The sequence below is a fragment of the Heloderma suspectum genome, chromosome 10, assembly GCF_057233095.1.
Source record: "Heloderma suspectum isolate Gila_16-S chromosome 10, 16-S_ref, whole genome shotgun sequence".
Lineage (NCBI taxonomy): Eukaryota > Metazoa > Chordata > Lepidosauria > Squamata > Helodermatidae > Heloderma > Heloderma suspectum.
In genome coordinates, this window is record NC_139467.1 from 20426682 (window position 1) to 20453066 (window position 26385).

At 47.1% G+C, this 26385-nt stretch overlaps 2 protein-coding genes across 2 annotated transcripts in view; one reads left to right on the forward strand and one right to left on the reverse strand.

The window, feature by feature from the left end:
- The window catches only part of LOC146337919 (IgGFc-binding protein-like), a 31854-nt gene extending 15075 nt beyond the window's left edge, over positions 1-16779 (forward strand). Inside the window, exons 7-13 of the mRNA XM_084814383.1 lie at positions 2577-3172; positions 3344-3914; positions 5548-5747; positions 9474-9854; positions 10714-11000; positions 13237-13273; positions 16279-16779. Coding sequence (XP_084670509.1) covers positions 2577-3172; positions 3344-3914; positions 5548-5747; positions 9474-9854; positions 10714-11000; positions 13237-13240 — 2039 coding nt within the window. The 3' untranslated portion in view covers positions 13241-13273; positions 16279-16779. The remainder of the gene's footprint in view (positions 1-2576; positions 3173-3343; positions 3915-5547; positions 5748-9473; positions 9855-10713; positions 11001-13236; positions 13274-16278) is intronic.
- A 1957-nt stretch (positions 16780-18736) lies between these two features.
- LOC146337920 (IgGFc-binding protein-like) overlaps positions 18737-26385 on the reverse strand; it is a 60723-nt gene continuing 53074 nt past the window's right edge. The window contains exons 19-20 of the mRNA XM_084816339.1: positions 23923-24209; positions 18737-18905 (exon numbers count right to left, since the gene is read on the reverse strand). Of these exons, the coding sequence (XP_084672465.1) occupies positions 18896-18905; positions 23923-24209 (297 nt within the window). The 3' untranslated portion in view covers positions 18737-18895. The remainder of the gene's footprint in view (positions 18906-23922; positions 24210-26385) is intronic.

Genomic DNA, 26385 nt, shown 5'->3' on the forward strand with positions numbered 1-26385 from the left:
GCTTATGTGTCTGATTTGTACACATCTCTTGATTTGCAGGAAATTTGTGCAAATTTGTGCAAATTTGGGGAAATTTACACAAATCTCCTGTTCAATCAGGTTTCCCATTCATGCAGAGTGAGCTGTGATTGTGAACAGAAATCAGACACACGATGTTGTTGGGAAAATCCTGGTGCTCTCGAACATCGCTTATTATTCGCCCATCCCTACTGAAGGCCAACTTCATGTTCTTTCCCCTTCCATTTTCAGGAGGAAAAAGGAGATTACAAACCAAATCAGTCCTAATATATGATGTCTTTTGGAAGGTGACAGCACTCTTGAACCCTATTAGGACTTAAATAGTTCTTGAAAGTCTTATAATAAGTGATAATGCTTATAGGAACTAACCTTTGGAGGAGGTCCCACATTACATTAAACATTCCTTTCCTTGGGCAGTCATTCAGGTTACTACTACTTATCGCTAAAACCCCTGTTGAAATATGGGTTTTTGCTAGCATGTAGGGATGGCACGGGTATCCAGTTGGGACTAAAAACTTGGTGATTTCTCAACAGCTCAGCCCCCCGGACACCAGTCTGTGGACCGCTACACTTGCCCAACCCAATGTGCGCCAGGTCCTGCTGCTCCGCCAAGCCACCATTCTGCACAAAATGGTGGCTTGGCCTTTTCTGTAATGGCTGATTTAACTTAAATGGCCACCATAAAGCAGCCATTTACATAATATTACAGACGTAAATGGACCATTTGTGCCTATAATCCTGTGTAAATGGCTGCCTTGTGGCTGCCATTTCCATAAATGAGGATTTATGAAAGAGGCCGAGCTGCCATTCTTACCAAAATGGTGGCTTGGCGAGGGATCAGGCAGCCACGTGCTGCTCACCCATGGACCGCCCGGCGGCTCAAAGCACATAGCAAACAGCGTTGGGCAGGTAGTGGGGGTCCAGCAAGCAGTGCACAGGGCAAGCTGGGGTCAGTTTGCCCATCCCTACCAGCATGTTGTTTCCTTCTGGAATATTCTCATAAGGATCTGCTCCTGCTCTCTTCCTGACTAAACGTTGCCTCCCCAGAATATTTTACTATTATTCCTAGGGATGGCGGAGAATTCTGCCATGGACTCCAGTAAGGCCAGATTCTTTAGAATCCGGCCCCTCGGAGTCCGTGGCGGAACGGACTGCTCCCCCTGCCACCCCGCAAAATCCCCACGGACCGGATTCTACCTGCCTCCGGTGGGTCCGAATCCAGCCGCTGCAGTCTCCAGCTCCGGTGTGTGGCCGTGAATGACATCCTGCATAGGGGACACCATTTGCATCCCTCCTTTAGCCATGATAGGCTATGTAAATACTTACGTAGCCTATCACGGCAAAGAGCAGGGATGCAAATGGCATCTGCTACTCCATTTGCATCCCTGTTCTTTTACGTAGCCTATCACAGCAGGACTCCATTTGCAGCTGCAGCAGCCCGGCAGTGGACGGAGGTCCAGCTGCGGATGGCCCAGCCGGTGGCTCCACGGAGTTGCCGTGGAGAGGCATCAGCCGGGGAGGATTCCGGGGGGGAGGAACGGATCACCTCCCCCCCCCGGTGGGCCCCCCACAGACACAGGTGAGTGGGGTTTTGTCAACCCCTAATTATTCCCAGCATGCCTAGCTATTAGGCCTATCACAGCTTTGCATTCTAGGGAGAACAATTGTACTGCCATACTGAAGGGTTAGAACACAATACATTGCTTTTAATCCATTTGTTCTATTCCAGACACTCAAACCCATACCCCTTCTATAACAAAGGCAATAGGAATCCTAATTAGTGTATCACTCATCTCTGATGACTGTTCCCTTCCCTCCATACAGCATTACAGAGAGCCAGTGTGGTGTAGTGGTTAGAGTGTTGGACTGGGACTCAGGAACTCTAGGTTCTGGTCCCCACTCAGCCATGAAGCTCAGTGGGTGACTACTCTCAGCCCAGTCTACTTTACAGGGTTGTTGTGAGGGTAAAATGGAGAGGAGGAGGATTATGTATACCAAGTTGAGTTCTTTGGAGGAAAAAAGGAGGGATATAAATGGAAGGGAAAAAAAATATTGTTCGGGATTCAGCTTTCCTCCATCCTTGGTGCTCTACTTTGATTCAATCGAGGCCCTATAATTAGAAGTATTTTCTGTCAACCCACCATTTCAGGAAAGTGGAGAATGGCTATGTATCTCTCAAAGCCAGTTATACGCTTAATAGTGCACTGAAACTCGAGTGAAGCTGCTAGATTATTTTCTGACAAGAAGATGTTGAATTCCGACCATGTTACAAATAATATGATTTTGATTTATATTATCCTCACATCTGTATGACTTTTTTTCCCTCCAGTGTAGGCCACCTTGGATTCCTTGAAGTGGGAAAAGGTGGGATATAAATGTAATAAATAAATAAATGGGCACTAGAATTCATATGGCATTTTCTGAATGCCCATCCTTTCTGATAAGGAATACTGTTTGGGATATTCCACTATTGCTTGTAATATAGTACCTAGACTAAATGCATTGTGACTGCTAAATTGCAAGAATCTCCACTCTTTTCCCCCATACTTCCCTTCCAGGTACTCCCTGCCCACGTAATTCCCACTACGAACTTTGTGGAAATGGCTGCCCCGCCACTTGTCATGATCTCTCGCCTCCAGAAACATGTGATGCTCTGTGTGTAGAAGGCTGCTTTTGTGACTCTGGATTCATCCTCAGTGGGGATCAATGTGTCCATCTTGCTGAGTGTGGCTGTGTGCACCAGGGCAGATACTACAAGAAGGGAGAGGAGTTCTACCCTGGCACCTCCTGCCAGGAGAAGTGCCGCTGCATGGACAACGGAGCCATCGATTGCCAAACGTTCTCCTGTGGAGCTCATGCAGTGTGCAGGGTGGAGAACGGTGTACAAGGCTGCCATCCCATTGGACATGGAATAACAACAACGACTGGAGGCCGCCATTATATTTCCCTTGATGGACAGAGTTTTGAATTCCAGGGCTCCTGCACTTATACCTTGGCCAAAGTCTGCAGCAATGATCCTCGGTTAGTGGCATTTTCTGTGTTGGTGGAGAATGAGAAACTTGATGATGGGACTTCGCCTCTGATGAAGACAGTTGTGGTCTCTGTTCATGGATATTCTGTTGTTCTCGAAAGGGGAATGAAATGGAAGGCTATGGTATGTTCTTATTACACTAGTATGAGTGAATGACAAATGCTGGTGCTGATCTCGTAGGTGTTTACATTCATTTATATGTAGATGCAAGTGGTTGCCTGTGTGTGTGTGCATGTGTGTGTATGAACGGAACTAAACCCCCTCCCCAAAACATATGATGTGTTGCTTATACAGGTAGATGGAGAACACTATACTTTGCCAATGAATACAGTTGATGGGAAACTCTGGATCACTCAGGAGGGGAACAATATCATTGTCCATTCATCCTTTGGCCTCACAGTCCTTTATGATACTTCCTCGTACGTCCATGTGTCCATCCCCAGCACTTACCAGGGACACATGTGTGGTCTGGGTGGCAATTTCAATGGTGATAAGAGTGATGATTTCATGTTACCCAATGGGAAAGTCACTGAAAGTGTGGATGAGTTTGGGGCCTCCTGGAAAGTCCCTGTGGACGGTGTCCTTTGCACCAATGGCTGTGGCGAGAGATGCCCCATCTGCAATACAGCCCAGACTGCACCATACAAGGCTGAGAGCTCCTGTGGAATGATCCAGTCCAAATCAGGCCTGTTCAGAGACTGTCACCCATTGGTGAGCCCTGCTGACTACATGAGACATTGCCTGCATGACATGTGTGCAGCCAACGGAGCAGGGGAAACCCTCTGTCGTCACCTTCAAGCTTATGCAGCTGCATGCCAACTGGCTGGAGCCAAGCCTGGAGCCTGGAGAACAACCTCCTTCTGCTGTAAGTTTGCCAATTAATCTATAGCCCTTCTGCTTGGCTGTAATTAAGGATGTCTGTCACTGGGAAATCCGGTCCTTTGGGGGCTCAATGGAGTTCTGCAGCATGCCCAAAGTGGTTTGCATTTGCAGGGTTCCTGAACTGTGTGTGTGTGTGTGTTGAGCTGTAATTTGCACAAATAGATATTTTTGGCTGTGATTTGTGGAAATTTGCATAATTGCATGTGTCATTTATGTAATTTCGAACAAGGTGGCCAAGGGGTGGGTGTGGGGGTTTCTTGCTTTTGAAACTTAAAAAAAAAACAAACACCAACCCTCATGCCTCCTTGTAGTAGAACAAGACTCAGTCTCTGCAGCCTTCTGGCCTGGCAGCCCTTCCTAGAATGCCCATGGGACTACAGCAGCAGTAGAAAGCAGCAGAAAATCACTGCTCCCTTTTGCATGGGATGAATTGGGGGGGGGGATGATTTTTGGCCCACCTTTATTATAATCCTCCTTGAAGCTGCTTCACAAAGCCTGTGCTGTAGGCTTTTGTTTGGCTGTTGCTCCAAACAAACTGGAGATGAAATGCAGCTTTGGAAATGCATCCAAAATGGAGATGAAATACATCTCCAGCCATTTCATCTCCCTTTTCCCATACGCACGACAGGAGACGGGGGGGGGGGTAATATTAGAAGCAAACATGAGAGGCAATCACTTGCCCAGGTCCACACTGTATAGTTTATGACTGAGCAAGGATGGCTGAGACTAACCCAGGTCTCTCTTATCAGATCTTCTGTCCTCTTGCATTACACTGGCTCTTGACATCTTTTCAGAGTACTACAGGTATGGGGAAAACTGTACTGCACAGAACTTTATTTAAATGTATAACCCCCTCCAAATGCTTCAGTACAGCATACCTACACACACACACACACACACACGCTCTTCACAACTATCCAGTGACTGGGCTAAGAGAAATTGCCCCAGGATCACCCAATGGGTTGCATGGCTGAGCAGGAATTTGATCCTGAGGCTTTCTTCACACGGAGCTTTTATCCTGCGATTGAGATTGCTCCTTCTCAGAAGTTCGCGGGCTCTTTACATGACACACTGACCTTCCAAGGCGTCTCTTGCACTAAATGCCCTTTGTTCCGTTTTTAAATAGATAGCAGGTAATGAGCTATCAGATTACTCCATTGTGTTCTGCGTGAGTTCTCTGCAAGAAAAGAGGAAAAGTGGCAAGAAGAGGAGCGAGATCAATGAAAGATGATGGAAGGCTCAGATATGGGGAGAAGGAGAGGGGGGGAAGGGGAGGGGGGAAAAGAAGCAGGTGAAAAAGGGAGTAGTCATGTTCCTGCATTGGAAACAGAAGCAGAAAGCCCCGCTTTAAATGCAGGATTTTATGCTGGTGTAGAGAAGCCCTGGGTCTCCTTGGCTTTAGTGTAGCACTGTATCCAGTATGCCACACTGGTTGTCTATGAATGAGAGAGTTTTCTCTTCTGTGCATCGGATAAATGTTCAGGAGCCCTCTCAGTGTAGGGCTATGACAAGCCAAGAGGCCCTAACACACACACTAAGCAGATCTATAGATATGTCCGGAGTAGAGAGCATCTGATTCCATTCTCATTTTCTACATATTGCATTGCTCTTTTCAGCCCTCTCCTGCCCAAACAACAGCCACTACGAGCTGTGCACCCGAAGCTGCGATTTCACATGTGCTGCCTTGTCTGCTCCATCCCAGTGCACGGGAGACTGCTTTGAAGGCTGCCAGTGTGACCCTGGCTATGTGTTTGAGGGAGAGGAATGTGTGTCCATGGACAAGTGTGGCTGTGCATACAATGGACGCTACATCAAGGTGGGTGCTGGTTCATGAAGCAGACTGTTTAGGGCTCACCTGAGGTGCTGTGATCATGAAACAGCTGGAGCAAACCTAGACCTATAGATATTTGTTGCTGCAGTGGGGCATTTATTGATGTGTGTGCTGATTTGGCTCTCTATATTTGTCCCATAGTGTCTGTCAGGTTGCCCCTGTTGCCTACTGAATTCTCCAATAGCCAAAATCAGCACTCAGACAAAAGGGCTGCTTTCCAAGGCTTTAATTCCATATATCCTAATGAGGCATACAGATGCTACTTGCTTGAGACTCAGAGAAACTACAAAGGAACAGCCATCTAGGGGTTCCTAAGGGTTAGGACGTCAGTTGATCTCCGTTTGAGAAAAACGCAGCAATTATCTAGGGGTGTACAAAATCCCACTTACCTGGCTTCGCTGGGGTCCGCAGGTGGGGGGAGGCAATCCGTTCCTCCCCCCGGAATCCTCGATGGGAGTGGGATGCGATCCGTTCCTCCCCCCCCCTAGAATCCTGCCCAGCCGGCTCTGCTCTGCAGCCAGTCCGTGGAGCTGCCAGCCAGGCTGATCCGCAGTGGGGCCTCCATCCGCTGCCAGGCTGCTGTGGACGCAAATGGCGTCCTGTGTAGGGGATGCCATTTGCGTCCCTATGCTAGCCCGTGATAGACTATGTAAATATTTACATGGCCTATCACAGCTAAAGCGGGAATGCAAATGGTGTGGGGGATGCCATTTGCATCCCTGATTTAGCCGTGATAGGCTATGTAAATATATACGTAGGCTATCATGGGCTAGCATAGAGACTCAAATGGCAGCCGCTATGATGGCCATTTGCAGCCGCAGCAGCCCGGCAGCAGCCAGAGCCGCTACCACTGCCACTTCAGCCACTGCCACCACATCCGCCACCAGGTAGGTCTGTCCCAGGGGGGATTCCACGGGGGGGGAGGCCGTTCTGCCACAGACTCCGGGGGGGTGGATTCTTTAGAATCCGGCCTCACTGGAGTCCGTAGCAGAATACTCTGACATCCCTACAATTCTCTGAACTTAAGGGGTGGGAGGGGAAGATCTCCCCCTCTCCCACGATGTTTCTGGGTGCAGCTGTTGACGTCAAGCCAATTGGTCTGAGCTCCAAAGCTCGGCCCCTGCAATCTCTCACTTGTGCCTGTGTCTGCGCCTCGCGTCTAAAAGTTCAGGTTGTCCCTCCCTCTCCCACACCTGGTTCACTGTCACTCCTAGGGATGTGAGAAGGGGGGGATCCCCCTCCAGCTGTACCTCTGAAATCTGAGAGAGTTCCTCCCTCATGAGTTGTCTCTCCCCCTCAGAACCAGAGCCACTTTGGGACTCTAGGGGCTCAGATACAACCTTGACAGTGTCAGCCTGCTGTGGATCTGGTATGCTGTATTTGGCAATGCAGCACAGCTGAAACTAGATTTATGCTGGATGTTCATCAATGCTATGTAGAGATGGCTGTCATGGGGAAATCCAGCCCTTTTGGGGGCTCAGGGAATTTCCCTAGAAGCTGAAGCTCAGCTTGCATTTGTGAATTGAGCTACAAGCTTTTTCCTGAAATCCAGAAACTTATTTCCCCCACCCTAAAATCTCATTTTCCCCAGGATCCCCAGCATGGTGCCAATGGCTGCCATTTTAGCAAATTGCAGTAGTAATTTGCTTAATTTGCACAGGTTTTAGCTGTCAATTGCGAATTTACATTTTTATTTTATTTTTTTGCAAATTGTGGCTGTAATTTGTGCACATGATGCAAAATTGTGCAATTTACAGCTGAATTTTTCACAAATTATGCAGATATGTGCAATTTGTGCAGCTGTGTTGTTTATGCAAATAATAATTTATGGAAATTCTGCCAGCTGGCCCAACTCATTGTTCATCAAGTCAAGTGAGCTGGTGGAAGATGGAATGTAATCTGGGGCTTGAGCCAATGAAAGTTTGTCAAGCTCCACCCCCCAGTCAGATTCCTCTGACATCCCTAATTTTACAGCAAATTAATACCATTGAGCCCCTTGATATACTCCCTGGAGAAAACCCCTGCTGTTGGAAATGTTCACCTCCTTTTTTGCTTGTTTACAGCCATTCTGGACCACCACCACCATCTGCTACTGCTTTGATAACTTTTTTTAGGGCTTTTCTTTCCTCTCTTTCATTCTAGCCAATCAGGGATCACACAATGAACATAACCAATTAGGTTTGGCTTATATGTCAATGTTACTGATGGCAAACCAAGTTGTTTTAGAGTGAGCATATGGTTTTCTGGATGGTCACATCCCAGTCAGGAAGGCGGGGGCAAACAAGACCAATTTAGAGTAATACTTCCTGAAGAGCAAACATTTTCATTATTTTTGCAGTGATCCCTGAGAGATTGATGAAGGGGGGCACCTTTTGATGATGATAAAAGTATTTACAGAAATCATCCATCCCCCTTTTGGCTCAGCCTTCATACCCCTAAATCCAGCAGCAGCCACAACTGGGAATTTGAAAATAAATTCAAATTACATTTCTATAATTTAAGGGCTGCTTTGAATTTGGCTAAACATTTCCCAGAATTGTTTTATCACTGTAATTTTAGCTGATAAAACTGCCAGGATGCTAAATTGATGTCCTGAATTGGCTTGAAATGCTGACCTCAAGTTGTGATGTTACACTGCCACAGTCTGGTGGAGAGTATATAAACTATGCAGCCAATGCTTCATCTGGCCTAGGGACTCTTAAGATATACAGAAATAAAGAATCTACAGAGACTACTTTGACATCGAGTATGAAATATTTTAGAACAGACCTTGCTTTCTGAAAGCCAATGTGGATCAACACAGCTGCCTGAATTTTTGGACATTCCCTGTGAGTGCAGTTATGGGGACTCTCTTGATGAACATCCGTACTTCAAAATTTACCACTACACCAGTGGTCTCCTCTCATGGTGGCTGCTCTCCCAGGTCTCAGACAGAGGTTGTTCGTTTGTTTTCTCAACCCAAGATCCTTTGAAGTGGAGCTGTTAGGAACTAAATGTGGGACCTTCTGCATGCCAACATTTGTGTCCTACCATGGAGCTATGGCTCCTCCTGATGAAAGTAGATGATTGTGGAAATACGGTGATCCCATTTCCTGTTCCATCCAGTAAGATTTCATCACACATATCCAGTTTGGTAGCCACTTTATGAGAAAACAGCCTCTGACAGAATATGCAAAATGTACAGTTCTCTTACCTCAGCCAAAAATATTTTGTAGGAGAGCTCTCTTTTAAAAATAAAAATAAATATTTCCATTGGATTCAGTTCTACAGTTACCTTCAACACATTATCTCTTCTGAGGCTTACAGTGCAATGCTATTCATGTCATCTCAGAAATCAGTGCCATTAAGTTCAATGGGGCTTCCTCCCAGGTAAGTAAGAACATAGGAAATAAGAATGCTGGATCAGACCAAGGATCCATCCAGTCCAACATTTTGTTGAGAGTGGCCAACCAGCTGCCCACAGGAAACCCATAAGCAGGGCATGAGTGCAATAGCACTCTCCACCCATGTTCCCCAGCCACTGGTGTACACAGACATACTGCCTCTGATACTAGGGGTAGCATATAGCCATCAGGACTAGTAGCCATTGATGGCCTTCTACTCCAGGAGAAGCTCTAGGAATAGCATTGCAGGATTAATGACTTGGGTTCTGGTGTCTACAAGTTGATTTTTAACTGGTTTCTCTTTTGTCTGTCTTGGATTTCTTTCCAGGCTCGAGAGACCATCCTCTCTAATGACTGCTCAGAGAAATGCATGTGTCACCCCTCAGGCCAGGTCACCTGTCAGGAAAGCAGCTGTGCTGTGGGAGAGACCTGTGCACTCACAGGCAAGGTGCATGGCTGTCTAAGGCAGGAAGGCTATTGCATGCTCACCCCAGGAGCCTGGTTCACCTCCTTTGATGGTGCCAAAGGAAAACTCCTTTCTAGTGGTGCCTACAAGCTCACCTCTTACTGTGATGAGCAATCGCCATCCTGGTTTAAGGTGGTGGTGGATGTCAACGAATGCAACAATGATGCTATGCCAGCTGGGACAGCAATCTATGTCTTCTTCCGGGAAGCATTCATCACAGTGACCAACTACAGGGAGACTTGGGTAAGTGTCTCTTGGCCATGATAGTGAAGGGGAAGCTCCCAAAATGGTGCACCATTCAATATTAGTTGCTGGGGAACAAACAACAGAGAAGGGCTACTTCCTTCATGCCCTGCTTCCTGGAAGCAACTGGTTGGCTGCTCTGGGAACCTGGATGCTGGATCAGATGAGCCTTCAGCCTGAACCAGCAGAGGTCTTCTTATATTCTTAAAGGCGCAATCCTATGCATGTTTAGACTGAAATGTCCTACAGTTCCCAGCATCCCCCAGCCAGCATCGGGATCATTCCTGATCCTGCAAAGAAGTCTCCAATTAATGTTCAAGTTAACTCAAAGTGTTCAAGTTATGTAAGCAAACCTATCTGAGTTCCTGAATTTACTTTAGTCACACCATTTAAGTTTTCTAACTGCAGAATCTAAGATATTTGAAGGTATCTCCCTGTTACAGGGAACATAGTGCTTGGAGATCAGTGGTGTCTTTTCTGTAATGTATGAAGGGCATTCTTGTGAAAACAGAAAGTAAAAATCATCTTTCCTGAAGCCACCAATATCTGAGGTATGGGTGGATGGATCACTCTCTTTCCAGTCCTTATCCATTTTGCATGTGTTCACTCATAAGTCCATTCCATCCAATTCTCACATTAATCTACAGATTTAAAGAAGAAATATCTAACAGAGAATTCTCAGCAACCTAACCAACTCCCAAACTACAATTCCCAGGATTCTTTGGGGGAAGCCATGACAGTTCAAATCAAATGGTAGAAAACAGATAGATGTTTGTAAGCCTTACACACAAGCACATGGCTTCCAGCTTCAATGGCTCTGAGCTCCAGTCTGCTTCACCCTGCCTTCCTTGCATTTCAGATCAATGGGCTCTTGGTCCAGCTCCCAGTGAATGTCTCCAAAACCATCTCCATTACTGAGTCTCAGAACATCATTGTCATCGATCAAAGCTCCCAGATGCAGGTGCTCTTCAGTCCCAATGGCAAAGTGACAGTGAGAATCACAGACGGGCTGGCAGGGAAGACATGTGCCCCTTGTGGGAACTTTAACAATGACATCTCAGATGACCTAAGGCTGCCTAGTGGTCAGATTGCAAGTGACATTGCTGAGGTCGTTGATGCCTGGAAGGCCAGGGACTTCTTAGAATGGTAAGTAGCTCCATACGTGTCTGGCTGCTGTTGGTAATGGAATAGGAATATGTTGGGGCTGCCATAGGCTAAGGCAGTGGTTCCCAACCCTAGGCCCCCAGATCTTCTTGTCCATGGAGGCTGGTGGCTCAGATGTCAGTGGGGCAGTGAATCCACTCCAAGTTTCAGTCAGAACCAGTCACAACTCTAAAGGAGCTATCCAAGATACAGAGCAACTGAGATAGCTCCTTTAGAATTCTGACTGGTTCTGACTGAAACCCGGAGTGGATTTCCTGCCCCACTGACATCTGAGCCACCAGCTTCCACTGGTTGTTGGACTACTACATCTTCCCCATCCAGCATGGCCAATGGCCAGAGAAGATTAAAATTGTAGTCTAACATCATCTGGGGGCCAAGGTTGCAAACCATCAGGTGAAGGACTCCTGAACTAGCCAACAGTCATGGGAAGATGGGAAGTTGTCCTATACCAGGTCAGAGTATTTGTCCATCTAACCCAGTATTGTCTACTCCAAGGGTGCAAAACCTCTTTTAGCCCAAGGAATTGATTCCATTTTTTAGAAGCTTTCAGAGGTCGCATTCCAGTGATGGGCAGGCTGAACACAAGAGGAGCAGAGTCAAAATAGCAGCATATTTTAGCTTCAAGCTCCTTTTGCCAGGAACAAAGCCTTAGGAGAGGCATTCCCATCTTTTAGAATGGGGGGGGGACTGCACAAAAGCAGGGATTGGATGTTGGGGAAAAGTGATGGAGCAAGGGAAAAGGAAGGTGTCCATCTGGGGAACTCCAGATGGCTAGATTGGGACCCCAGGAGGGCCAGGTTTGGCACCTGGGCCTGAATGCCCTTCCCCCCCTGGTCTATTCTGACTAAGCAGTTGCTCTCCAGTGTTCTCAGGCAGAGAGAAGCATTTTCCAGCTTCTTCTACCTGACTCATTCCCATCCCTTGCTACCAGAACCATTTCAAATTAGAAATGCCAAGGGTTGAACCTGGATGCAAAGCATTTGCTTTCCAGTCCCTTCTTAAATAAATGTTGTCCTCTCTGACTTGCAATGGCTCTGGGTTCTTTCCCAACCCTCCTAAGAACATCAGAAGAGCCATGCTGGATCAGACCAAGGCTCCATCTAGTCCAGCATTCTGTACACACTGTGGCCAACCAGCTGCCCACAGGAAACACACAAGCAGGACATGAGTGCAATAGCACTCTCCCACCCATTTTCCCCAGCACCTGGTTTATGTAGGCATACTGGAGGTAGCATTTAGCCATCAGAACTAATAGCTATTGATAGCCGTTTCCTCCAGGAATTTGTCCAATCCCCTTTTAAAGCCATCCAAACTGGTGGTCATCCCTACGTCTTGTGGTAGTGAAACCCATAGTTCAGCTATGCTCTGTGTGAAGAAGGATTTCCTTTTGTTCATCCTGAATCTCCCACCACTAAGATTTATGGGATGAGCCCCGGGTTCTAGTATTATGAGAGAGGGAGAGAAATGTATCCACATTCTTCACACCATGCATAATTTTGTACCCCTCTATAGTGTCTCTCTTTACTCACTTTTTTTCTAAGCTAAACAATCCCAGATGTTTTAACCTTTCCTCATAGAAGAGTTGCTCCAACCCCTTGATCATTATAGTTGCCCTTTTCTGCACTTTTTCCAACTCTACAATATCCTTTTTTAGGTGCGGTGACCAGAACTGTACACAGTATTCCAAGTGTGGTCGCACCATAGATTTGTATAAGGGGAGTATGATCTTGGCAGTTTTATTCTCAGTTCCTTTCCTAATCAATCTCCTTTAACTAGAGATGTCAGGGGGATTGAACCTGGGTCCCTCTGCACATGAAGTATATACTCTGCCATTCCTGGCTCTCTTAGCACACTAACAAAAAGGACACTCGAATGTCTCCAACTCCTATTTGCTCCGTTCCAAGTATTGTTCCCTTCTTCTCCACTTCAGGTCTAACCATTCCCATCCCCTCACTGCTGCACTCCCATTCCTTTCTCCCATTCCTTTCTTACTCATTGTTGGGTTAAATTGGGTTGTGACCACTTCCTGCAAGTATTAAGCAACTACAAAGAATATTTATTTTACATGCACATGCACACACACACACAGACGCACACACCTCCAAACTAGGGGGAAGAAAAGCAACATGGAGGCTGACAAGAGGCCCTGGGCTACCAACTGTATCCCATACATTGAGGGCCAATTCCACAAGTGTCTTTCCTTTGCTTCCCTTCACAGTTAGTGACACCTGGAAGACCAGATACTTCTTAAACTGGTAAGCTACTCTCAAGATTGCTGCTGATTCTAAAGACCTATCCAGACATGTTTTATATGGGGGGCGGGGAGGGTAGGAGGGGGAATTAAGAAGGAAAGTAGGAGAAGCCTTAGTGGAATCCACACTCCACACATTCCAACTCCCCCCCCCACACACACACACACACTCACACATACCATAAATTGTACCTAAATCCTCTCCTCCCTGAAGTTGTCCTAAACCAATAGATAGGATATGGCACATTAGGTCCCCTCTAATTTAGAAATAATTACTATGATTTAAATAGAATACATCTCTCCATAGTAGGAAGACTGTGACTGGGTGACTTGGCCCGCTTGCGTGTGCCTGCCTGCTCAGTCTACTTTTTAGGTAATGTCAAGGCCTCTCCTCTCCCTTCTTAGGATTCTTTATCTTTAAACTGGGCTTGGACTAGACAGCCCTTCAAACAGAGGATGCCTTCAAACAGAGGACTGTCCACTGTAAAGCAGGATGCATGGCCACCATATCTAGCTGGTCCAGCCTATGAGTGCTTAGAATGTTTAATTCCCATCTCACTTCCTCAAACCCTTTACACAATCTCTACAGGCTCAGGGATGGAGTGAAGGATCCCTTTATCTCTTGCCAGCTTTGCTCTTCAGCCTTTGCGTACCAGACCCAGGCCTTGGTTGTGCTTAGGAATCTATCACCTGATCCTACATGGCTCCTTCACCCCTAAATCTGTCTAAACTTCCTTCATATTTCCCTTCCTTCACATGTTTTTGTTCTAGAACAAAAAGCTGTTGGGAAAGGTTTAACGTTTTTAAAATGCTCCGTAGACAACACACCAAACTTGCCAATTGTGATAGCTAAGCACACGCTCACCTTTTTAACAGAAAGATTAAGGATGGACAGGTGCCTCCCCCTTACGGGTTCTCCAGCCACCCGACCAGCCCCTGCCCCCACTCAGTGCCCCCAGACCTGCACACGAGCTCCCGGCCATTTGCTGAGCTGCCCAGCACTCACCCAGGACCCGTCCTTGGGCACCACAGTCGCCATTTTGCAAAAATTAAAAAATTAAAAAGGTTGATCATTAATATGCACACATCTAGTTGTATGAAAAATGGCACCATGAATGGCCCAGATACGCAAGATTACAGGTGCAAATTGCCCATTCATGCCTGTAATCTTGCATATATGGGCCATTCACAATGCCATTTTGCATAAAACTAGATGTGCATATATTTGCAATCACCTTTTTTTATTTTTGCAAAATGGTAATCCTGGTGCTCAAGGGTCCCAGGTGAATGCCGGCAGCTTGGCAAGGTGTGTGGGGGTCAAGCGGGGGCAGAAGCTCGGTGAGCATGGCTCAGGGGTGCAGGGGGGTCCACTGGACTCCTGGACTGAATTGGGTGCCTGTGCCATCCTTAAGAAAGATCATGCAATCTAAGGTGAGCGGCACCCAGAGGTGGGGTGTATGTGAGTTTGACAGAGTGAAAGAGAAGGGAAACATAATGTGCTATGAGTAAAGGAGCAACTTTCACTCAAAATGTATTTCTGGAGACACTATGGGATTAAGGCTGCAATTCTATACACACTTAACTGGAAATAAGTCCCACTGAACTCAGTGGGGCTTAGTTCTGAGTGGACATGTATAGGATGGCACTGTAAGTAATAAGGAGGTCTGCTATTTTCAGACTAGCAAGACCGCACAGTGCTTTCAGAAAGCTCCTTCTTTCCTGCTCCTTCTAACAAACTTTCTCTCAATTTACTGACATGGTATTTTGCTCTGATGTCCTGCTCAGAAAGAAATTGAGCACCCCTTCTTCATGCTACCCCTTCAAAGTCTCCCAGGCAGGCTGAAATCTACTTCATGTCCTGGTTCCAGCCTGGTGCACCCACCCTTAATGTTCTCCTGTCGGCTAGCATCATCCCCATCCTGTCATCCAATAAAACAAAGTAGTCCCCCAAGGAATGGCAAGCAACCACTTTCTCCTCAACTGATGCAGGTGTGGAGTTCCCCCTGCCAAACTGGTATTGTAATTTCATAATGACCACATCCACCATCAAAGGGGCTGGCCTTACAACACTTTCAGTTGATGTATATATTATGTACCCAAGTAGCCACATATGGATGGAGATGGAGAAGAAGAAGCCTGTTTCAAACAGTGACAAAATGGCCAGTGATCTGCAAGTATTCTGTTGTGGTAGCAGTGGTCCACTGGTTTACAGAGATGATGTGCAGACTGGAAGCTTCCTGTGAGATGAGGTTGCACCTTCTGATCAGTTTGAGCCCATCACTTCTATGCCCCCAGTATTATATGACCCATAGAAGAAGAAGAAAAGATGCAATAAAAGTGGTTCAACCCTTCATATTTTAATACCCCCAGCATCCCTATTGCTCCTTGTGTCTAATGACTGCAGTCATTCTACACCTTCAAAGATCTCCACCCCCATGATGCTTCCCTGTATTTCTTGCCTAAAATATCCCCAAAATCTGAAACCAATTGATCCTAATTCTCAGTGGACTAATTCCATCAATTTGGCAGATACAGAGTGCATTTTCTAATACAGATTCTGGGGGTCTTACAGCACAGTGCACATACAGTACATAACATACTAGTTACTGAGCTGTGTGCAGGATTACAGTCCTGAATTAGTGTTATAGGCCCTGACCTTTGACCCACAAGTGAGTTTCCATCAAATTCCTTTTCTAGTGGGAAGCAAAAGGCACATGCCACCCAGGGTATAGCCGGTCCTGCTCAACCCTCCTCTCTTCCAGAGAATCAACTGTTTCATGGAGACTGTGAACAGTGCCATCTATTGAGGTTGATGGGACATTGCACCTCCATTTTTCCTAAATCAAGGCAGAGCAGGGCAATGCTGTGCATACAAGAACAGTACAAAGGAAGCTTTAGAAGGGAGATTTTTGGCTGAAAAGTAACTGCAGAATTGTTTGATGTACAAGAACAGGCTCAACTAATAGCTCAAGCATAACATATGCCTTGCATCCCCCCCCCCCCCCGCAGCTACATCTAAAAATCCAAGATGGAAACATGCACTGGACCGCTCAAGTACCTTCAAATGCTGCAATGGATAAATGAATAAAGAAAAAACAGTCCACAACTGGGAGCACCAGAATGCACTGCTTCAGTAGCCAAGAATGGAACCTCCGTATTGAGAGGTAGTGTACCGCTGAGTAGCAGATGCTGAAGACAAACAATTGTGGGCATAGCAATCACCTTCATTGCCCTCCTTGTGAGCTTCCCATGGGTATCTGGCTGGCCATTGTGGGAGCCGATGTATTCAACTACATGGACTTTTGGTCTGATCCAGAAATAGGATGTTCTTCATCTTCAGCATGTCCAAATGGTTTCTGAGTTTTGATGGGAGTTTGGCTTCTAGACTCTTGGTTTATGAGTTGCAGCACATTCAAAAATAAAATAAATGTATAAAGTTAAAGGCATACTAGCAAACCCTGGTAGATACAACAGGCCTATCTATGAAGAAGTAAACCCTTTCACAACCCCACTGATGTGCGTGCTAACTCATTTTCTTGAGCTCACTGGATGCACAGAGTATGAAACCTCTCATTCGTATGTGCAAAATTGGACATAGCATGGAAGTGTAAGGTGTGTTTTGGATGGAACTTTCTTCAGCACAGTTCACAATTGTTATGAGCGAACAGGTGAATTTCACAATGATTTTCCTGTCACTGTTTCTCTAACACCCTCCCAGTTGCTCAGGTCAGGGAATGCTCATTCACACACACACCCCACAATGACATTGTATGACACTGGCTAAAGGTTCCTAAATTGCTGTATGTATGTATGTATGTATGTAAGTATGTATGTGTGTATGTATGTATGTATTTATTTATTTCTATACTGCCCGATAGCCAAAGCTTGCTGAGCAGTTCACAAAAATTAAAACCACAACGTACAGCATAAAACAATATAAAATATGAAAGCTTAAAACTCCAATATAAAAGTACAACTAGAATAAAACCTAGCAGCAACGCAGAGATTTAAAAAACAGCTTTAAAGCAGCAGAACTAAAAGACTAGAGTGCTAGGAAAATAAAAGGGTCTTCACCTGGTGCCGAAAGGACTACAATGTAGGTGCCAGGCAAACCTCATTCCACAGACAAGGTGCCACAGCAGAAAAGGCCCTGTTCCCGGTAGTCACCCACTTCACTTCCTTTGACGGGGGCTCCTGGAGAAGGACCCCTGAAGATGATCTTAGGGTCCGGGCACGTACATATGGGAGGAGGTGATCCTTCAGATAACCTGGCCCTCAGCTGTTTAGGAGTTTAAATGTTAATACTAAACATGATGGGGAGAACTCAAGAAAAGAATGCCTGTTCAGCAGCATCCCCCTGTCTATTGCAACAACATGTCATTTTGCCTTCCAACAGGTAGCATGGAACAATTGTTCTTTCCTACAGATACCTTCCTGTTCAAGGCACAGAGCTGTTTGTTCAAGGCACAGAGAGTTTGTTCAAGGCACAGAGAGTTTGTTCACCCACCACCACGCCTGATAGTGGGCTCAGATGCTGTGTACCAGGACAGAACCTTGACCTGACAAGGGTGTCAAAAACGTATTCACTTCTCCTCTCCCAGCTTCAATGGAGGGGAAGTGTAGCGTCTATCTGGGCTCTACCACATTTCTTTGCATGCAGTATCTCCTTGACGCCATGATCAAACTCTGCCACTTAACTTTCATCTTTGTTCTTTCTGTGGCAAGATCAAGTGGTTGCAGTGAGGGAGTTGTGGAGAGATGTGTGAATGCAGCAGGAGCAGAGAAGTTCTTTTTACCACCGAAGGCTGCATTCCCTCAGTGGAAATCTTTCAGGGGCTACACTCTGAGTGGGGCCAGACTCCTATGCATCCATTCACACATACTCCACAGTGTTCACACACAAACAATCTGGTGGAAGATGTACTTTCAGAGGGCTCTTCTCTGTCTGCCTCTTGCCTCAGGTGGGGAGGAGGCTGCCCTGCTCCCGGCCTGTTCACGGACATCCTTTGAAAGTACCCCCTGTATCAGCTGGGAGCTTGGAGACAACAGCAAGAGATGTTGAGGAGGACACGAGGGGGACACATTCTTTAAGAGAGGTTGGGGGTTGCCTGCAGCTCAAGGGCTGTGGGTTGCCAGCCTCTGGCTTACAGCCTCTTAGTCAGTTCAGCCTTTTCCCTGGTCAGTTATATCTAAAGAAGCAGCCCTTAAAAAGAGCCTTCTTAACCATCTGCTGTTCATTAATGAGTGGTGTGATGATATAAGAAGCACTGGATGGAAGGAAATCTGAAGGCAGTCTTGTCTCCCAGAGGTCTTCTAAAGAATCTAGCAAACCACTGAGTGTACCCTCACCTCTGTCATGGCTCATTTTTAAAAAGGAGGATTTTCCTAAGCTGCAGACTTACACCACTCCAGCCCCCAGGCGGAGAATCTGCGAAAGATGTTGACATATGGACAGAACAATTTCTTTAGAGACAAATCCACAAATATAACTTTAATGACATTAACCACGGGCATGTATTTTACAACATCTTTCTTGCTTTTACAGCGGCTTGTTAAGGCTTGGTAGGTAACAAAGAGACTATTGTGGAAAGCATCTTCAGGGGATGATCTGGATGGTCCCTTTGGACTATTGTTCACTAGGAGAGAAAATAGGGATTAGTTGTTGCTCTTCGCAATCCAGAATCTTAGCTGGCCTGGTCCAGAGGGAACCCAGTGGGGATGTGGCTCAGGAGTAAAAGTGGCAGCTGGGCCTTTTCTCATAAATCCCTATTCATACAAATGCCGGCCGTAAAGCAGACATTTACACACAGTTACAAGTGGAAATGTAACTTCCACTTGTAACTCCCCTTCATGGATCACTGCCTTGTTGTGGCGAAGGGGCTTGCGTAACTCAGTGAAGCCATAAGCTATGCCGTGCACGGCCACCCAAGACGGACAGGTGATGGCAGAGAGTTCTGACAAAATGTGGTCCACTGGAGAAGGAAATGGCAACCCACTCCGGTATTCTTGCCAAGAAAACCCCATGGAACGTATCACAAGGCTAAAAGAGATGACACCGGAAGAGGAGCCCCTCAGGTCAGAAGGTGTCCAATATACTACTGGGGAAGAGCAGAGGGTATTTCCAAGTAGCGCCAGAAAGAGTGAAGCGGCTGAGCCAAAGCCGAAAGTAGGAGTGTACGAAAGTCACTTACCTGGTCTCGCAGCTTGCTTCACGGTGGGGGGGAGGCGCTTCGCTGCTCCCCCCGAAGTTCAGGCCGGGGGGGGAGGCTTCCCGCCTCGCCCGGCCGAAATTCAGGCCGGGGGGGAGGCTTCCCGCCTCGTCCGGCCGAAATTCAGGCCGGGGAGGAGGCGCCTCGCCTCGCCCAGCCGCGAAATAAAAAGTAACAAAAAAACAAAAAAACGCCCCCGTGATAGGCTACGTAACGATTTACGTAGACTATCACGGATAGATCTGCAAAGTCAGCTGTGATAGGCTACGTTAATTGTCACGTAGCCTATCACGGCTGACTTAAAAAAAAAAAAATCACGTACACAAATGGCGGCCCCCATAAGGAGCCGCCATTCGCGTTCCTTATTCAGTCACTGTAGTCTACGTCAATGTTTACGTAGACTACGGCAAAAATAAGGGCAACGCAAATAGCGTTGCCCTTATTTTCGCCGTAGTCTACGTAATCTTTACGTAGACTTCAGCGACCAAATCACGAACGCGAATGGTGGCTCCCTATGGGGGCCGCCATTAGCCGTACGCGCTTTTTTCTTTTTTTTTTAAGTCACCCATGATAGGCTACGTGACGATTTACGTAGCCTATCACGGCTAGATTTGCAAAGTCAGCCGTGATAGGCTACGTAAATTAGCCTATCTAAGATTACTACGTAGATTACATAGACTACGGCGAAAATAAGGGCAACGCTATTTGCGTTGCCCTTATTTTCGCCGTAGTCTACGTAAAGATTTACGTAGGCTACAGCGACCAAATAAGGAACACGAATGGCGGCTCCCTATGGGGGCCACCATTTGCGTACGCACTTTTTTTTTTTTTAAAGTCACCCGTGATAGGCTACGTGACGATTTACGTAGCCTATCACGGCTGACTTTGCAGATGTAGCCGTGATAGGCTACGTTAATCATCACGTAGCCTATCACGGGGGCGTTTTTTTTTTTAACTTTTAATTTCGCGGCCAGGCGAGGCGAGGCGCCTCCTCCCCGGCCTGAATTTCGGCCAGGCGAGGAGGGAAGCCTCCCCCCCAGCCTGAATTTCGGCCGGGCGAGGCGGGAAGCCTCCCCCCCGGCCTGAATTTCGGCTGGGCGAGGCGGGAAGTCTCCCCCCCTGGCCTGAACTTCACGGGGAGAGCAGCGAAGCGCCTCCCCCCCACCGCGAAAAGCTGCGAGACCAGGTAAGTGACTTGCGTGCACCCCTAAAAACGATAGAATGATCTCAGTATGAATCCAAGGCAAACCATTCAACATCACAGTAATTCAAGTCTATGCCCCAACCACTGATGCCGAAGAAGCTGAGGTTGATCGGTTCTATGAAGACCTACAACACCTTCTAGAACTAACACCAAAAAAAGATGTCCTCTTCATCATAGGGGATTGGAATGCTAAAGTAGGAAGTCAAGAAATCACCGGGATAACAGGCAAGCATGGCCTTGGTGTACAAAATGAAGCAGGACAAAGGCTAATAGAGTTTTGCCAAGAGAACACGCTGATCATAGCAAACACTCTTTTCCAACAGCACAAGAGACGACTCTACACATGGACATCACCAGATGGTCAATATCGAAATCAGATTGATTATGTCCTTTGCAGCCAAAGATGGAGAAGCTCTATACAGTCAGTCAAAACAAGACCTGGAGCTGACTGTGGCTCAGATCATGAGCTTCTTGTTGCAAAAGTTCGGCTTAAATTGAAGAACGTAGGGAAAACCACTAAACCATTCAGGTATGACCTAAATCATATCCCTTATGAATACACAGTGGAGGTGAGGAATAGATGTAAGGGATTAGACCTGATAGACAGAGTGCCTGAGGAACTATGGACGGAGGTCCGTAACATTGTTCAGGAGGCAGCAACGAAATCCATCCCAAAGAAAAAAAAATGCAAGAAAGCGAAGTGGCTGTCTGATGAGGCTTTACAAGTAGCTGACGAAAGAAGGGAAGCGAAAAGCAAGGGAGAAAGGGGAAGATATATCCAACTGAATGCAGAGTTCCAGAGAATAGCAGGGAGAGACAAGAAGGCCTTCTTAAATGAACAATGCAAAGAAATCGAGGAAAACAACAGAATGGGAAAGACTAGAGATCTCTTCAAGAAAATCGGAGATCTCAAGGGAATGTTTTGTGCAACGACTGGCATGATAAAGGACAAAGAAGGCAGGGACCTAACAGAAGCAGAGGAGATTAAGAAGAGGTGGCAAGAATACACAGAAGAACTATACAGGAAAGATCTGAATGTCCCTGATAGCCATGATAGTACGGTCACTGAACTTGAGCCGGACATCCTTGAGAGTGAAATCAAGTGGGCCTTAGGAAGCATTAGTAACAACAAAGCTAGCAGAGATGACAGTATTCCAGCTGAGCTGTTTAAAATCCTAAAAGATGATGCTGTTAAAGTGCTGCATTCAATATGCCAACAAATTTGGAACACTCAACAATGGCCGCAAGACTGGAAAAGGTCAGTTTACATTCCAATTCCAAAGAAGGGCAACGCCAAAGAGTGTTCAAACTACCGCACAATGGCGCTCATTTCACATGCCAGCAAGGTGATGCTCAAAATCCTACAAGCTAGGCTTCAGTAGTATGCGAACCGAGAACTACCAGAAGTACAAGCTGTGTTTCGAAGAGGCAGAGGAACTAGAGATCAAATCGCCAACATTCGCTGGATCATGGAGAAAGCAAGAGAATTCCAGAAAAACGTCTATTTCTGCTTCATTGACTACGCTAAAGCCTTTGATTGTGTGGATCACAACAAACTGCGGCAAATTCTTAAAGTGATGGGAGTACCAGACCACCTTACCTGTCTCCTGAGAAACCTGTACGAGGGTCAAGAAGCAACAGTAAGAACCGGACATGGAACACCGATTTTCCCAAAATTGGGAAAGGAGTACGACAAGGCTGCATATTGTCACCCTGCTTATTTAAATTTTATGCAGAGTACATCATGAGAAATGCCGGGTTGGATGAATCAGAGGTCGGAATTAAGATTGCTGGGAGAATTATCAACAACCTCCGATATGCAGATGATACCACCCTAATGGCATAAAGCAAAGAGGATCTCAAGAGCCTCTTGTTGAGGGTGAAAGAGGAGAGTGCAAAAGCTGGTTTGAAACTCAACATTAAAAAATCTAAGATCATGGCATCTGGCCCCATCACTTCGTGGCATATAGAAGGGGAAGAAATGGAAGCAGTGACAGATTTTACTTTCTTGGGCTCCAAGTTCACCACAGACGGTGACTGTAGCCATGAAATTAAAAGACGCTTGCTCCTTGGGAGGAAAGCTATGGCCAACCTAGACAGCATAGTAAGAAGCAGAGACATCACCTTGCCGACAAAGGTCTGTCTAATCAAAGCTATGGTTTTCCCAGTAGTAATGTATGGCTGTGAGAGCTGGACTATAAGGAAGGCCGAGCGCCGAAGAATTGATGCTTTTGAACTGTGGTGCTGGAGAAGACTCTTACGAGTCCCCTGGACTGCAAGGAGGTCAAATCAGTCCATCCTAAGGGAAATCAACCCTGACTGCTCATTGGAAGGACAGATACTGAAGCTGAAGCTGAAATATTTTGGCCACCTAATGCGAAGAGAAAACTCTCTGGAAAAGACCCTGATGCTGGGAAAGACTGAAGGCAAAAGGAGAAGGGGACGGCAGAGGATGAGATGGCTAGATAGCATCACCGATGCAATGAATATGAACTTGAGCACACTCCGGGAGAGAGCGCAGGACAGGAAGGCCTGGCGTGCTATGGTCCATGGGGTCACGAAGAGTGGGACACGACTGAACGACTGAACAGCAACAACAAATGGAAATGGCCCATCTATCCCTGTAATCTTGTGAAAATGGCCCCTTTACAGCCACCATTTGTGTACATGGGGATCTATGAAAAAGGCCGAGCCGCCATTTTTACACAAAATGGCGGCTCGGCAGACCAGCGGGGACCACCATGCTTGCTTGGCTCAGCACATGCCAAACTAGGTAAGTGCTGTGGTCCATGGACTGGAGTCCGGGTAGCCTAGTGGGGGGAAGTTTGCTGGACTCCACCTCCTTTCTAGACTCCCACAATATCCCTAGGTCTCCCTAATGAGTCCTACTTTCCAGACTCCCGCAACATTCATCCCCCTTTCCGGACTACCGCAACATCCCTAGGACTCCTGCAACATCCAGCCCCCTTTCTGGACTCCCGCAACATCCCTAGGACTCCTGCAACATCCAGCCCCCTTTCTGGACTCCCGAGACATCCCTTTTTTGCCTTGCTATTTCCCCTATATAAACCAATTCCCAAACCACGCACAAAACTGCATGCATAATACAGGTGCCTATATTTTCCCCTTCAAGCCTAATAGCAGCGTCTGAGGGTGATTTAGAGCTTTTCTACACAGGGTGTATGCTTGTCATTCCCTAGTCATGGTTGTTTATGGGGTTTTCGATGCAAAGCAACTCACCAGCCCATGAAGTCTCTGGCTTTCCAAGCATCAATCACCTCAGCAATGTTCCCCACAACCTTCCCGTTAGGTAATACCAGGTCATCAGAGCTGTCACCATTGAAGTTCCCGCAGGATGCACACAGCTTGCCCGCCAGGCTGTTTTTGACTGAGACTGTGACTTCCCCTCTGAGGCCAAAGAGAACCCGAAGACCGGTCCTATGGCTGATTGTGACAATATCCTGGAGGAGGCTCATGGATACATCTGCAGACACATTTGCTGGTAGCTGCACCGGCTGTCCATTCACCTACAGTATACAGGCAGAGAGAGAGAGAGAGAGAGCATGGCACATATCAAGATCACTTAACTCATTGCTCTTCAGATGGTGGGCTGGGACCCATAATGTCCCATAATTAACCACTCTACTGTACTCAGAATTAGGGTGGATTTCCCCACCATTTCAGTTCATGTTTCTGGAGCTTTGTGGGGACGGGGGGAGGTGACACATCAGTGGTAGATATTCTGATGCAGTGTAGTAGATCAAACACTGAGACTAGCATCAGCGAATGAATAGAATATAGCAATAGATATCATTATCATCTCAGGGCAAAGGAACAGGAAGCTGAATTCCAGTCCTGTTCCCTTGGGGCCTTTGCAAACGTTTCCCTATCCTTGTCTACCCTCCCAGATATCATCTGTTCACTCTCAGCTGAAGCTGTTGACTTCTGCTGTGTGGGACCATATAGTCACATCTGGTCCCACTGTAATACTTCTCTGCCCAGGTTCAAGGATGCCTTCACACAACACCTGGGAAACCCAGGTCAACCCAACCCAGTTGAACTCTTGGGACCCATTTGTGGCAAGATCTGGCATTCTTCTTTGTGCAGGCGAGTTGGTTGGTTCCCTCTGCCCACTGAAACAAGGATGTTCCCTGACTTGGAGGCATGTGCCTCCTTGCCAGAATATAGCCCAGGAGGAAATCTTCTCTTTGTGGCCATTTCTGTTTGTCAAGAACGACGGCCTGTTTTCCACCATAAGATTAGGCCAGGCGGTCATGTCTGATGTAACCACCTGGGTTTATGTGTTATCTAGAGGCTCCTCGGCCCTCTGCTCAAGGCCAGGTGCAGACCCTGCTAAACAGCTGGAGTTGGTGGGGAGTTCCAGCCTCTTGGAGGCAAGGGCAGTCCATCCAGGGCTTGGACCGGTGACTGGCTGAAGGAAAATCTGCCCTGGATTGCCAGGGCTGGACTTTAAAAGAGGGCTGAGGTCAAGGCATGGTGTCTCCCTTCATCCTGGTAGTCCTGGACCTGCAGATAGCTGGTTGCTATCTGCAGAGATCCATACTTAGGTATGTAAGGATAGGCCAGGTAGATTTATTATTTTGCTTGGGTGTGCATCCATGAAGCTCTCTGTTTATAGTTAAGTCAAATGGCTTTGTACCCTCTTGTGTAACTTGTTACTTCCATTCTTCCTTTTCCCTTTTATTTTGATCTTAAATAAACCTTTATCCAACCTTTAGTTGGTGTGATCTCCCTGCATAACCTGCATAATCCCTGCAGGTTATCTCCCTGCATAACCCCTGCATAACTCCCTGCATTAACCTCAGTGCTAATTTCAGTGCCTCTTGGCTTAGGGGAGTGGCTACTGGGTATTTTGGGGGACTAGAAGGCCAGGTTTGCCCAGTGCTATTTTTGGGAAGGGGATCCCAGGATTAGGTCCTGAGTAGGAATGGCGGAGAATTCCTCCATGGACCCCACTGAGGACGGATTCAAAAGAATCTGGCCTCCAGAGTATGTGGAGGAATGGATCGCTTACCCCCGCCTCCCTGAGGAATCCTCCCTGGCTGGATCCTCCCCGCCCGCTGGCTCTGGAGCACCAGCGATACGGCCGCCATTGCTGTATCACTGGCTGGGCTGACTGACTCCGAACGCAAATGGTGTCTGCTATGCCATTTGTGTCCGGAGTCAGTCAGCCCAGCCAGTGATACAGCAATGGCGGCCATATCGCTGGTGCTCTGGAGCTGGCCGGTGGCTCCGCAGAAGGAGCAGAGCTGGCCAGGGAAGGTTCCAGGGGGAGGGACGGATCGCCTCCCCCCACAGGTGGATTCCCAAGCGGAGGAACAGGTAGGGAATCTGCCCATCCCTAGTCCTGAGCAGTCCTCCCTCACAAGGAGGTTAGGGCCAGTCCCGGCAGGATACCTTCACAGTATTCCTTTCCTCCATGAAACCGATGACTGACATGCAGTAAGGGCTTCCCTCATCAAGGTCAGGTGAACCAATGTTCAATCCAGCTGCTAGCATGCCAAGCAAACAGAGATTTGGAGCTCTGGGGCAATCCTGTTGCTTCAAAGCAGGCAGGATTGGAACTGGGGGGAGGGGGGCTCCTTCTCCTGAAAGGTACCCAGAGCCATCTCCAGGTATTTGAGGGTCTGTGAGCAAGACGCCCACAATGGACCCCCTGCCTCCCTCAATGAACCTACTTTC